At 41.0% G+C, this 13,321-nt stretch overlaps 2 protein-coding genes across 2 annotated transcripts; both read left to right on the forward strand.

Annotated features, from left to right (window-relative positions):
• Nucleotides 1–103: 103 nt before the first annotated feature.
• On the forward strand, nucleotides 104–1,948 carry LOC308336060 (glycosylphosphatidylinositol anchor attachment 1 protein-like; the record flags this gene model as incomplete). Its single annotated transcript, XM_080793305.1, has 1 exon — nucleotides 104–1,948. One exon carries the CDS (start codon nucleotides 104–106, stop codon nucleotides 1,946–1,948), a length of 1,845 nt encoding a protein of 614 aa, XP_080649431.1.
• Nucleotides 1,949–3,356: 1,408 nt separating this feature from the next.
• Nucleotides 3,357–13,091, forward strand: LOC308336766 (small ribosomal subunit protein bS18m-like). Its single transcript, XM_080794308.1, has 6 exons — nucleotides 3,357–3,464; nucleotides 7,225–7,274; nucleotides 8,043–8,126; nucleotides 10,352–10,409; nucleotides 12,006–12,065; nucleotides 12,589–13,091. The coding sequence occupies exons 1-6, from the start codon at nucleotides 3,407–3,409 to the stop codon at nucleotides 12,663–12,665; spliced, it is 387 nt and encodes a 128-aa protein (XP_080650434.1). The 5' UTR covers nucleotides 3,357–3,406; the 3' UTR covers nucleotides 12,666–13,091.
• The last annotated feature ends 230 nt before the right edge of the window (nucleotides 13,092–13,321 follow it).

The raw sequence follows: 13,321 nt of genomic DNA on the forward strand, positions 1-13,321 counted from the left end.
CCACGTCATCAGTTTTGCAGTTTTGCAATATTGGCCCTTTATAACGTCTGAAAAGAAAGGTTGTACCATCTCAAGTCGTCTCAACAGGACAGTATGCATGATGATGGGACTACTGCTAGACCCAAACAGAAGGCGTGCTTTGACACAGGTGCTCGTCCGTCGGAATGCCCTGATCTCTGTTATATGTTACATGGCAGGCGTGGCATGGTTCATGGGCCTCGCCTTTGAGCCATTTATTCCGCATACAAAGATGACGGAGACGGCCTTGCATCACACTGTGGTTCAGGAGGGTTTCACAGCGGGAGAGATGGCTATGGCCACTGGCAGGGAGTTCGCGGCTAACAAAAAGAAGGCACATGGGATGCCAGTGGATTGGCTGGTGAAAACCATGGAGTCTCGAGGGCTGGAGGCGTTTACCCAGAGCTTCAACCGGACACTCCCCTTCCCTGACGACAACACAGAGAGAGTTATTGTGAACGGTACTAATGTGTATGGGATCCTGCGGGCTCCTAGAGCCCATCGCGCCGAAGCCCTGATGCTGAGTGTCCCCTCTAGCCCAGGGAATAGCAACAACCAGGCCGTGGGCCTTCTGCTTGGCTTGGCACAGTACCTTCGGAGTCAGATTTACTGGGCCAAGGATATCATCTTCCTGGTGAATGATCATGATCTGATTGGTATGCAGGCCTGGCTGGAGGGCTACCACCACCCCAATGCTACGGGTATGGGCTGGTCTCCACTCCTAGGCCGCGGTGGCTCCATCCAAGCAGCACTTTCCTTGGAGCTCAGCAGTGATGTCATTACCAGCTTAGACCTGGTTCTAGAGGGGCTTAATGGTCAGCTGCCCAACCTGGATCTGGTCAACCTCTTCAGTGCCTTCTGCCAGAAGATAATGGTTCCCTGCACCATCCAGGGCAAACATCAGAGGAAGGACTGGCACACAGTGTCAGGTTACAGCCATGCCATCCAGACCATGTTACTGATGGTATTGAAGCAGGCCAGTGGACGGCCCTGGGGTAACCACGGACTGTTCTTGAGCTACCACATAGATGCTGCCTCCATCAAGGGGATCAACAGTTTCCACCAGTACAAGGCTGATGCCACCAAAGTCGGCAGGCTCATGGAAGGAATGTATCGGAAGCTCAATAATCTCTCGGCTCGCCTGCACCAGTCCTCCTTCTTCTATCTCATGCCATCGCTCTCTCACTTCGTCTCCATCGCTTACTATATGCCAGCCTTTGGCTTACTCGCTGTCGTACTGCTGCTTCGTGCCTTAGACTTGTGGGTTCAACTTGTATCTCCACCGTCAACGGCAGACAACGGCGTCACTGCCATCGACTCGACATCCAGCCCTTCGGGGATACTGTTGTCTGTGTTGACTCCGATTGCGATCAGCCACCTGACAGGTGTGGCTCTTTACACACTGCCCATCCGTTCTCAGGTGGCGGCCGTGGGACACTTCCCTCTGTCTGAGACGGAGGCTGTTGTCCTGACGGCCGTTGTCATCTACACAGCGGGCCTCGCTCTTCCACACAGGCTGCTGTCAGGACAGGTTACGGAGCAGGGCTTGAGAGTTCTGAAGCTGGTGGCTGTCGTGTACTTGACTCTGCTGCTGGGTTGCACCGCCTTCGTCAACTTCTCCCTTGGCTTCGTCTTGGCTCTCACCTTGGTGCCCCTGGCAGCCTTCGTCACACCCCACGTACCAAAGTTTCCGTCGGCTTTCATCATGATCGTCCTCAGCCCTGCAGGCACGCTACTTTGCAGCGTGTTATTCTCCCGGGAGCTGCAGGGGAGGCCTGTCGACTTCCTGGACGGCTGGAGGCTCCTCCTGTCTGCCATCTCACAGGGCATCCTGGACAACTCCCTGTATGGCTCTCTGGTCTACCCTCTTGTGGCCTTAACAATCTACCCCTGCTGGCTGCTGTTCTGGAATATTCTTTTCTGGAGGTAGTAGATACAGTCGGCAATCACCTTTTGGCATTAGGAAACCGCAGTGGTTGTATTGGTTCTTTATTTCAACAGGTAGATTGCACAGGGGCCCCTTTTCCACCACGGTTAAACCGTTCCGGTTCTTAATCCATGAGCCAGGGCTTCACTGTCTGGGTTTCCGAGGCTAGGGCTCCACAATTAGCCCTTCACTAAATCCCACCCCAAAAAGCGATTGTCCAATGCCAATCCAAATAGTTTAGCAACGGTTTCTATGCAGGTCAAGCTTTCTTCGCTGCTAACGGGCCTATTGGACAATGATGCGTTGGGGAGGCGACCTATAGTGAAGGGCTAATTGGAATGTTAATTATGAATTGAGTTAATTATGAATTGAGTGCGGGCAAAACCACAACATATATGATAACCCTTCCACAGCAGTAGCTTTTTCATATTTTCATATTTTCCTATATAATGCCTAATTTGTATATTAAAATGTACAATTTCAGAAAACTTAATAGGCCTACAATAAATCATTGTCTTCGTGTAAGTAATCAACTGGGGAAGTTTTATGGTGATAAATATTAGGCTAATTCAATTTAGGTTTCCGGGTTTGTGTGGTCACAAACATTGGCTTGTGATTGGCTGATCACCCCATAGCGATGATTTGTTCCACTGAGCAGAATACATGTTTTTGTGTTCATGTTTTGTAAGTTGTAACAGCTTCCATTCATTGTTGTAAATATTGTATTTGAAACTGAAGGATGATCAAATAAACTAAACTAAACTAAAAGAAGATAAAAGTGAGGGAAGAAAAGTGATTGGCCGGAATGACATTTGTGATGATTTGATTGGTTGAGCTCGGAATGTTGATGTATGAGAGCCCCGGCCTCACTTCACACAGGTGTGATTTTTACCTATTCACCTGTTTTTGATTGATTGAAATATTTATTAACAGTTTGCAGAATTACAGTACATTTCAAGCACAACTCAATACAAAAGACGGATGACCCAATAAAGTATTACACTTGTTTACAAGAGGGTCCACCTTGTTCAATTCATCAAAACATTTAGAGATGTACAAATAGACACTTCTATATAGCCAAAGAACAGAACAGAACAGGAATTCATCATAAAGGAGGTAAAAAGGGAAAAGAAACATATACAGTGAGGGGGAAACAAAGGGGGGGAGGGATTCCGATTTTACGATATATTGATCATATAAAAACAATTTAATATGGTTTTGCCCACTCAATTCGTAATTTACTCTGACTCATGGACTGAGAACAGGGCCGGTGAATCGCTAGTCACGTTGAAGACCCGAGCACCGGCACCGAGGCCCGAGCCCTGGGAACAGAGTTAAATAATACATCCCATGGTAGGAACTACAATATAGGCTGCAACAGCGCCCGAGTCGAACACGGAATGAATTAATGGCCGTACCAACATCCTGTGTTCTCTGTCCGTCAGTTTTTATTTTCTCGACATGTCTCTTCTCCGAGGATTACAAACACTAAAACGTGTTTTTACGCCCAGAATCTCAAGTAAGATTACATTCACGCAAAATATACAAATACATAAATAGCGCGTGGGGGTGATGTATTGCTATTGTATATGGAATTCATGAAATGTAATGTATGTATGTAGTACTAGCTCTGGTCCATATAGTGTGTGTGTGTGTGCGCGCGCCTGTGTGCGTGCGCGCTTCCCTTTCGAGGGTGCCAAAAGGGGCTTGTGTATGTATGTATGTATGTATGTATGTATGTATTGGATTAAAATCGGTGCGGTTTAAAAAAAGGCAAAAGCATGCTCTATTGCACTGGCCTAAAAATGGTTCCTTAAAACGGCTTAAACATTCTGAGATTTGTATTCGGTTTATTGGCCACCAGATGGCATACCGTGTAAAATCCAAGCATAATGTATTTGGTTAAAATGGGTAGGGTTTAAAAAAGGCAAAAGCATGCTCTGTTGCACTGGCCTAAAAGTGGGTCCTTAAAAAAACTGCTTCAACTTCTGAGATGTATGTATGTATGTATGTATTTAAAAGGGGGGCTTTTTTGTAAAATCCCAGCCCACAATACATTCATATATTTTTTAAAAGAATACCAAAATAGTTTTACCAGTGAAGGGCAACATGCCTATTCACTGGGGACTATGCAAGGCAGAGGCGTCCACCCCCCTGAGTCCAAGTTAGGGCCGATTCATACTCCTATTTTACCGCTGTTTCGGCGCTGTAGTGCCGAAATGATTTCGGCTCGTCAGAAATCTACACCGCATACCTAAAATCCAAGCGTATGTATACGTATGTATGTATGTACATATATACAACTGACATTATACATACATGTATATAAATATATATGTGTATATGTATCTGAAACCTATCTTTATTACATTACCATTGCGAGCCAGTTGCCTGGCATTGGTACATATCTTGGTACATATCGTCATGTAATGATTAATTTGTACATATCTTCATTACGTTACTCTCAAATCATGCAGCCACGACATACACATAAAATAACCCAAGTAACCACAGTATACTACTCCTCAACTTACAAATTACATAATACATGATGTGGTTTTATTCATTTCAAATCCCAGGGCTTCCATTCCTCCCTTGCTAGACCTCATAAATAATTTTCGTTCCTTTTCGGGATATAGGATAAACTGGTCAAAAAGTGAATTGATGCCCTTGTCACAGGTTGCAGATAGATCATTCCTGGAATCTACCCCGTTTAAAATTGTGCTGGATAAATTTACAAGCTTAGGCATAGTGGTTACGAGTAAATTGAATCAGTTATTGAAACTAAATTGGGAAAAAAATATTAAGCAATTAGAGAAAAATATAGAATTCTGGAGCACTTTGCCTATTTCAATGGCTGGGCGCATAAATGCTATAAAAATGGTGACTCTGCCTAGATTCCTATATATATTCCAGTCAATTCCAATAAGTATCCCTCAATATTATTTAAAAAAACTGGACTCTATCATTTCATCCTTCATCTGGTTTGGTAAAACACCTAGAATAGCCAGGCCACATCTATGCAAAAGTAAGAACGAAGGAGGGTTTGGACTCCCTCAATTCAGGTTATACTATATGGCGGCTCACTTAAACTTTATTTATCTATGGTATGACTGCTATCCTGGATGTAACCTGGAAAATTTGCCTGCATGGCTTAGTATCGAGCATGCATCCTGTTCTGGGTCGTGTCTTCCTGCATTACTTAATAGCCCTATTAAGATCACGAAAAGTAGTTATGGACATAACCCCATAATTCAAAACTCTCTGAAAATATGGTCTCAGATCTTAGCATTGACAAAGGCTCCTAAAATATATTTGGATTCTCCTATATGTTCCAATCCGGCTTTTCAGCCGGGACTGGCAGACCCGGTTTTTATGTCATGGAAGGAGAAAGGTATTGTGAACCTTCGAAATGTATACTTTAATCAAGGTCGTGGTAAAGGTTATCTTGCCTCTTTTCAACAAATACGAGAATCCTTCCGGCTCCCATCATCACATTTCTTCCGTTACTTGCAATTGAGACATTTTCTTAGAACGCATGTCCCACAATATGAACAACAACCCAGTCATCCAGTCTTGGATAGTTTCTTCAACACTGAGCCCTTTGAAAAAGGTGCAGTCTCTCAATTCTATGACACCTTACTGACCGTGGTTAACCCATCCTCAAGCTTGTTTAAGGACAATTGGCAAAGAGAATTAGGCATAGAGATTTCAGATGGAGTATGGGAGGATTGTATCACCAACATTCACCATAGCTCTATCAATGTTAGGCACTCTCTGATTCAATTTAAGATTGTTCATAGGCTGCACTATTCCCCAACTAAATTAAACAAAATCTTTAAAGATTCTTCTCCCATGTGTGGAAAGTGTTTAACGGAACAAGGGACTTTGTCTCATCAGTTCCTTCAATGTCATAAATTGCAACGTTTCTGGAATGAAATTTTTGATTTCTTGGCTAAAGCTTATAAAAGAGACTTCCCCCCCGGCACCTCTAGTTGCACTCTTCGGTGTGGTGGAACCAGATCAAGTACAAAACAAATACGAGGCACAGGCCATCTCGCTCGCAACACTGTTAGCTAGTAAATTAATACTACAAGCCTGGAAATCGGATAAACCTCCGACAGTTGACATGTGGCTAAGGGAGCTGGGAGGAGTGCTGCATATGGAGAAAATTAGATTCACCTTGTCGAAAAGGGAACACCTTTATCTAAAAACCTGGTCGCCCATTATTGAGATGCTTGTTACATTGGACTGAAGTGGTGTAATTCAATGTTGTTCTGCCCCGTAATGTCATCTAATTAATGTTTGATATGTGTATACTGTATGTATGTTTGTATTGTCTATGAGGGTACACATGTATGCATATGTCTTCCTTTTCATATCAGAAATGTTTTTTAGAATTTATAGTGATGTTGTTTGTTTCTGCCCTCGGAGTGCCGTGTAGTCATCAGCCTTGTCAGTTATAATTTTATTGTTTTTGTCTCCTTTTATTGTAAGTCTCTTGTTTGTATGTTTTTTGCTATTTTTTGTCCGATCTGTAATTTTATGGTTAATCATTATTGAAATGCTTCTATGCCAAAAATCATAATAAACAGATGTTTAAAAAAAAAAATTACATAATACATATACAACTTACATACATGTATCTATGTAAGTTGTACTGTTTATATGAAGATACAGTATGTACAAATGCCAGGGTATAACTGGCTCTCGATGGTGACGTAATAAAGTTTCAGTGTCAGTTGGATTAAAGGTAATGCCTTGTATGTATACATGTACGTAATCTGAATAATTACCTTTATTCAACTTACAATTTACATACATTACCTGTTAGCTAACTAATATTGAAACTAATTAAGTCACCATTGACGGCCAGTTATAACCCGACTTTAGTATTTAATTCCAATGTTGTACAGAGAGGCTAAGATTTTAAAGTTCGTAGCGGTTGACAGTACTTGCACGCTCTGCTTGCGCACTAGTAGGTCATTTATGGCCTACTTGTGTGCAAAGCGCAAGTAGGCACTCGGCAGAGTACAGTTCTAGTTATTATTATTACTTGCACAAGCAGAGCGCACAAGTAATAGTTTTCGTCCATATTGCGGTTTGATGTGTATGCGCCGTGCCAGCGTATGACTTAATGACTACTTGTGCTTGATATGGCAGTGTGCAGTTCTAGTTATTATTATTATTACTATTATTTTCTACTTTACACTGCCCACAATGTTTAGTTGCCCAGTCCGTGTTACTGTATTAACAAGTGACTGTATTGTCTGTTCCAGATGTAAAGAGTCTGTCCACCGCCAGTGTGACTCAACACAACGATGCTCTGGTATGAAAACTATAAAACTATATAACACCATGTGCTTATTATAGTGCTGCACGATTCTTGCTCAAATGTGAATCCCGATTTCCCTCCACAAGAATTGAGATTGCGATTCTCACACCGTCACACGATTCTAATGTTTTCCATGGAAATGTTTTTTTAGTGTAGTTGCTGAACATTACTACTGTACATTCAAAATGTAGCACCCCATGGAGCCCTGTGGCTTTAATTAAACCTCCCTTTTTGGACAGCCAACTAGTGCTGCACGATTCTAACTCAAATTTAGAATTGAGATCGATCGCATAGGTGTCTGAATCTAGATCTCAACATTTGTTTTGATTAATTGTGCAACACTACGGTGGACAGTACTTGACTCAAAGTAAAGTATAGATACTCCTGGTCAAATATTATTCAACTACAAGTGAAAGTCAAATTTATACTTGAGTTAAAGTAGTGGAGTAAAAATATTCCTTTTATTTAAAATAAATCAATAAAGAGAAGAGAAACAAAGACAAATTGGTGAAATGTACGATTTTCCAGAAATGTTCAACAAATGGCAAAGTAGCAGATCTCTGTGAGCTCCTTGAGTCGTAGCTTGTTAGATTGGCTATCTTTATTATTTTTGTAATTGTTTACAAAATTTTCACCTTTCGAATATCGGTCCTTATGGATTCTAATATTTCTTCCATTAACTGTTGCACCCCTACTCATGTTATACTTTGAAGTTACAGCACATTGTCTCAGCAAATATTTTATGACTCATTCACTCATTAGCCTGTGAAGATGGACAATCCATTCAAGAAACCACCCAAAGTCTGTATTCTTCACAATATCACAGTGGATTATAAGAATATCCAGGTTAGTATTAAAAACATGTATATTTATTTATTTTTTGCTATTTGATTAAACTTTGTAACAAGAACAATGCGAAGGTTTAACTGAGACATAAACAATAATGTGTTATATGTGCTCATATAATGGATACCTTTATCATATTTACAAACTAGTAGTCCATTATATATGAACAACAATCGGTTGATTTATTTTGCTTTGTTTTCTTCTTTTTAAAGGTTATATTGTAATAATTCGGGAAAGGTTCTCAAAAGGTGACTGCATCGTAGCAGAACTGCAAGTGTTGTGAGCTTGTACAATACATTAGCTATTTTTGTACGTCACATTGTACAATGAATTATGATAGGGTAATGATAGTGATTTTAGCTCTATGATGGTACTCGTTGCTAATGAGTGTTTGTTCAGTATCAGGGGTCTCCCTGTCTAGTCCATCTCTTTAGTAAACTGAAAATGCATTTTCTAAACTGCCTGATGGAGGGGAAAGGAACTGGTTGGAATAACGTGTTCCTTCCATGCGCTACGTCCAACCAGGGAAACTCCCCCCTGTCAGGTGTAAAGGAGCAACTTGGACACTCAGGCATGAAGGAAGCATGAGTTCAAGTCCGTTGCTCTCCCCTTGTCCCCCATATATGGGGACTAGGTTGGTGGAGGGTGTGTAGAGCCCAGGATCACATTAGATGATTGACACAGGGGTGAAAAATGGGTTACAAAATCGTGGGATAGGATAAAAAATATATATATAAAAAAAAAAGAAATTGCATTTTCTGTTGGAAGTGATAATACCAAGAAATGAGCAGACAAAATTGGAACTGGAACACTTTCAAATTAAAGCTGATAAGTGGGTACTCTCTCTCTCCTTATGAATACCAGACGAGTCGCCCATTTAACACCTTGCCCGGGGCGTACAGCCGGCGGAACTGCGTGCCCTGGTATTCCTAAAGTAACCTAAGTCAATTATGCCTAAACGGTTAAACCTAACCTTAATCTCAATAAAACTATGCCTAAACCTAACCCTATACCTAAACTTAACCCCAGCTAAACTATGCCTAACCCTAAACTTATTTCTAACCTTATTCTCAGTAAAACTAAATAAAGAATATAGCACAGAGCGGTCGGTGTGAAAAAATCGTGGGCGAGATGTATTATGGGCGATCGTAACCTGATACCCTCCCTATTGACTGAAACTGAACCAAATATATCACTTACCATATCCTTAGTGGTTAATCATACAAATGAATCATTTAATCGATTATATTTATTTATTTTTAATCTATTCAAATTTTGATTCATTGAAATAAGAAAGGAAAAATACTGCTTCTCGATTAATCTATTCATCTACATGAGCCAGATTAAGTCAGTTATTAGTTCTGAATATTGGTTTTGAATCTTTTGATATATTTTCAGTTAATTGTCCAGCCCTTCTCAGGTCACATTCATACCAGAGAGCTTTGCTGCGATTAAAACGAATCCTGCTCCGCATTTTCAGAAAGTGCACTTCGTTTGGCAGGTGTGAAGGCTCATACGAATCGTAATGCGGATCAAAGAACCGCATTATACTCCGAGCAATAACGGGGGTTTCGCTTCGCTTCCAATCGGGCTTGATTACGATTCGGTGCAGGTGTGAATGCAATCCACAGTAAATAAAGGAAATGAAGCAAACAATGTGGCGGGTGAGGAGCTGAACACAGTTGGAGACGGAGAAGGCATATTTTACGCAGCGCAAAGATGTCCCGTTACCGTGGATAGACGTGGTCGAATGAGGAGACTGAAGCCCTGATCCAAATGAGGACGAGTACATTAATCAATTGCTTAAGAAAACACATAAACACTGCAGTGTAATAGTATTAGCCTACAGAATATTCTGTCTGTGCGTGCCGTAAACATGGAGTGCTGTCACTGTGTGGGGACTAGTGGGGAGTAGGAACTTTCATCTCAATAAACGTGTAAACATTTTGCGCTGCTGTCTGTTATATCAGTGCGCTCACGCCGCTCAGTGCTGTGCCTCCATGCCCAAAAGAACAGTGTGTGGCTGCGTGCGTATAGTGAGAGAGAGAGAGAGAGAATATTTAAAAGAGTATTCTTGGTATCTATACCACTACATTTCAAGTTATGCTATTCCAAATTATACTATTCAAATTCTGGTGGCACTATCTTGCTTTTATATTATCTTGCTTTATATTGAAGTTGCATTGATCAAATTAATTTGCAGTACTGTGCTCTTTTCCTTGCAGCTTTTGTCCCAGTTCATATCCCCTCATACCGGTAGAATTTATGGCCGACACATAACAGGTGAAGAAGTATTTAAATTATATATAACACTTAAGTTCAATGTACTGTAGTTCAATGCTATAGTCTCAAGTACAGACCCTGCAGTGTAATAATAGTCCGGGAGCTAGACCCAGCCCTCATAACAATTTTTGCTACCTTTTTTTCCACTATTATTTCCTGTTAGCATATACCTTGGGCCATCTCAAAATGAAGGGACCACTCCCAACTCGGGGCCGTTTGGTTTCAGGGGCCCAAAAAACCCTTTTTTGGTATATGTCTCTGGCGAAATTGTGTAAAGGCAAATAAAAAATTACATAAATACACATGGAAGTGTGAAATTTGGCATGGAGTATCCTGACACATAGGGGTAAGTATCACAATAGGATTTTGCGGCTATCTACCATTGTATTCTTAAATATGACCTACATCATCCTCAGAAACACAAAAATATACACTGTCCGTTTAACAAATAACAACAAAGATGGTTATTTTCCAGCACATTAGGGTGAATATAACTGCCTCACTTGTATATAGAAAACTTCCCATATCCTTAAGCTTCAATTTAAGCCCAAGATGACCTCTCTATCTTGAAGATTACTCTTTCTGTGGCCAAAATGCTGCACTATACCTCAAATCGGAGACATTTTCATTATCAGTCACTATAGCCTTCCAGAGACCTAGAATGTAACAATAGGTTCACATGTTCTGCAACTACTGCTGTCTGAAGTTAGAAACATGAATACTACAGCAGGAACACAAATGCATTTTATTATATTTATATTTATTTATTATATTATATGCACATAATAGCTTGTTTCAGTACATAGCCTATCAATAGTCACCCAAATCAATGTGCACCCCAAATGTTAATAGAAAATAGAAAAAAATAAAATAGAAATGTTGAATGGGAGAAGAGGTAGAAACCTGATTGTGTCCACCTTGATGCATTAATATAATTCAACCATCATCACTCCATGTCACCCTCAATAAATATATGTGAAACCACAAGCCGACTATGGTCCTGCATGGTTCTCTAATAGGCATAACTGGTGTAAGGGTGATATAGCCTACAACCAGCAAACCCCTTCGTACAGTATACAATTCTTTCATGGTCCTTCGAGCACGGATCACCCTGCCATCAGAGATGGACCGGAGTCCCCCTCCCCAGCTCCACCGCCACCATTGGTTAAACGGACAGTGTATATTTTTGTGTTTCTGAGGATGATGTAGGTCATATTTAAGAATACAATGGTAGATAGCCCCAAAATCCTATTCTGATACTTACCCCTATGTGTCAGGATACTCCATGCCAAATTTCACACTTCCATGTGTATTTATGTAATTTTAGTGATTTTTTATTTGCCTTTATACAATTTCGCCAGAGACATATACCAAAAAAGGGTTTTTTGGGCCCCTGAAACCAAACGGCCCCGAGTTGGGAGTGGTCCCTTCATTTTGAGATGGCCCAAGGTATATGCTAACAGGAAATAATAGTGGAAAAAAAGGTAGCAAAAATTGTTATGAGGGCTGGGTCTAGCTCCCGGACTATAACTAATAAACAAAAGATGGAAGTAGGTTGTCGGGTTAAGAATTACATTTTTTTATTTTATTTTACAGGCCTATGTGCAAAAAAACAACGGGATGTCACTAAAGCTGTTAAAAAGGCCAGAATAATGGGTAAGTCTACCCTGCATAATGTTCTAAAAACACTTAAGTTGTTTTCCAAATAGAGGGTATGCGCATGACATCATCATACCTGGAAGTTCTGCGGGAATGCCTACTGAGTGACAAAATCCTAATTTCTGGCCTTGACAGACAGCCCATACATCCAAAGTTTCCAAACAGAAAAGTCCTATCTGATTGCATTAAATGACAGATTCATCATTCAAGTTAAATTCACATTGCCACTCGATTTTCCACTCACTTCATGCATGCGCATACCCTGAAATCGTGCCAGCGTTTAATTTTTTTTTCCTGGCATCAATCTTACATTTTACATTCTTAAAGCTTGATATGGACAGCAGACAAAATCACATTGTGAATTTGTTACCAAAATGTCCATGCTGATCATGTTACTTACAGTATCTAATTAAAGCACATTTTTGTTTTGCAAGAGTCATGCCAATACTTTCAAGAGGTTTTAGCTTGGCACGCATGCTGGTATGATATGAAGTTTTCATTCTTGTTTTTCACTACGCAGGTTTCATGTCGGTGACCCACAAACATCCGCAGTTTATGAAAGACCCGAACATCTGTGATATCAGACTCTTGGAATAGTTTGTTTTTTTGGGGGGGGGTTTTCCAACCTGGACCCCATTTTCCGGTTACAGGCTGATTCAGTTACAATAAGGTTTTTTTTGTCTGTAGCTTCAGATAACTTCTTAAGCACCACAACTCCCCACGGCTGTCTGCTGGCTTCTTCATTTTCCTTCCCGACCTTAAAGACTTGCTGGACCTCCCGAGGGAATGACTCCTCTGTGTCTCCCCCTAACTCTGTGGTGAGCGGCTTGCCGCGGCACGACCCTCCATAGCTGAAGCAGCAGATGCTGTAGCTGTTCACACGGAGTCAAGTTCTCAGTTGCCACTGCTGATTTCAGTCATTTTGGATTCCACAGAGTCCGTCATTCTCTTGTCTATGTCTCGGCTTTATGTCTAAATGTCGTAATATTTAGTTGTCCATAAAATGCTAATTGTCTTAACACATTTCTTAAGAGGTTTCCTCTTGTCTACGATTTCTTCAAATGGTTGCCTATAATTATGTAGAACAGCAGGAACCTAGGTTTAAAACCATAATAGCAAAGCATAACTTTACAATAGCAAACTGCGCTGGAGGAGTGGAGGACTATTTCTTTCACGCTTAAAGGGCCTTGCAAACGTGAAGCGAGGAACGCAGGCGTTGTTGCCTGGATCAACACAGGTCTCTTGTTCTCTGT

The sequence above is a fragment of the Protomyctophum bolini genome (assembly GCF_963924005.1).
Source record: "Protomyctophum bolini genome assembly, chromosome: 21".
In the NCBI taxonomy this organism is placed as follows: domain Eukaryota; kingdom Metazoa; phylum Chordata; class Actinopteri; order Myctophiformes; family Myctophidae; genus Protomyctophum; species Protomyctophum bolini.

Bases quoted from the DNA above. Each gene is read 5' to 3' on its own strand.
- LOC308336766 (XM_080794308.1), top strand. From the start codon at position 3,407: ATGTCTCTTCTCCGAGGATTACAAACACTAAAACGTGTTTTTACGCCC. The intron at 8,127-10,351 runs GTTAGTATTAAA...TTTTCCTTGCAG, and splicing joins TGGATTATAAGAATATCCAG to CTTTTGTCCCAGTTCATATC. The intron at 10,410-12,005 runs GTGAAGAAGTAT...TTTATTTTACAG, and splicing joins TTATGGCCGACACATAACAG to GCCTATGTGCAAAAAAACAA.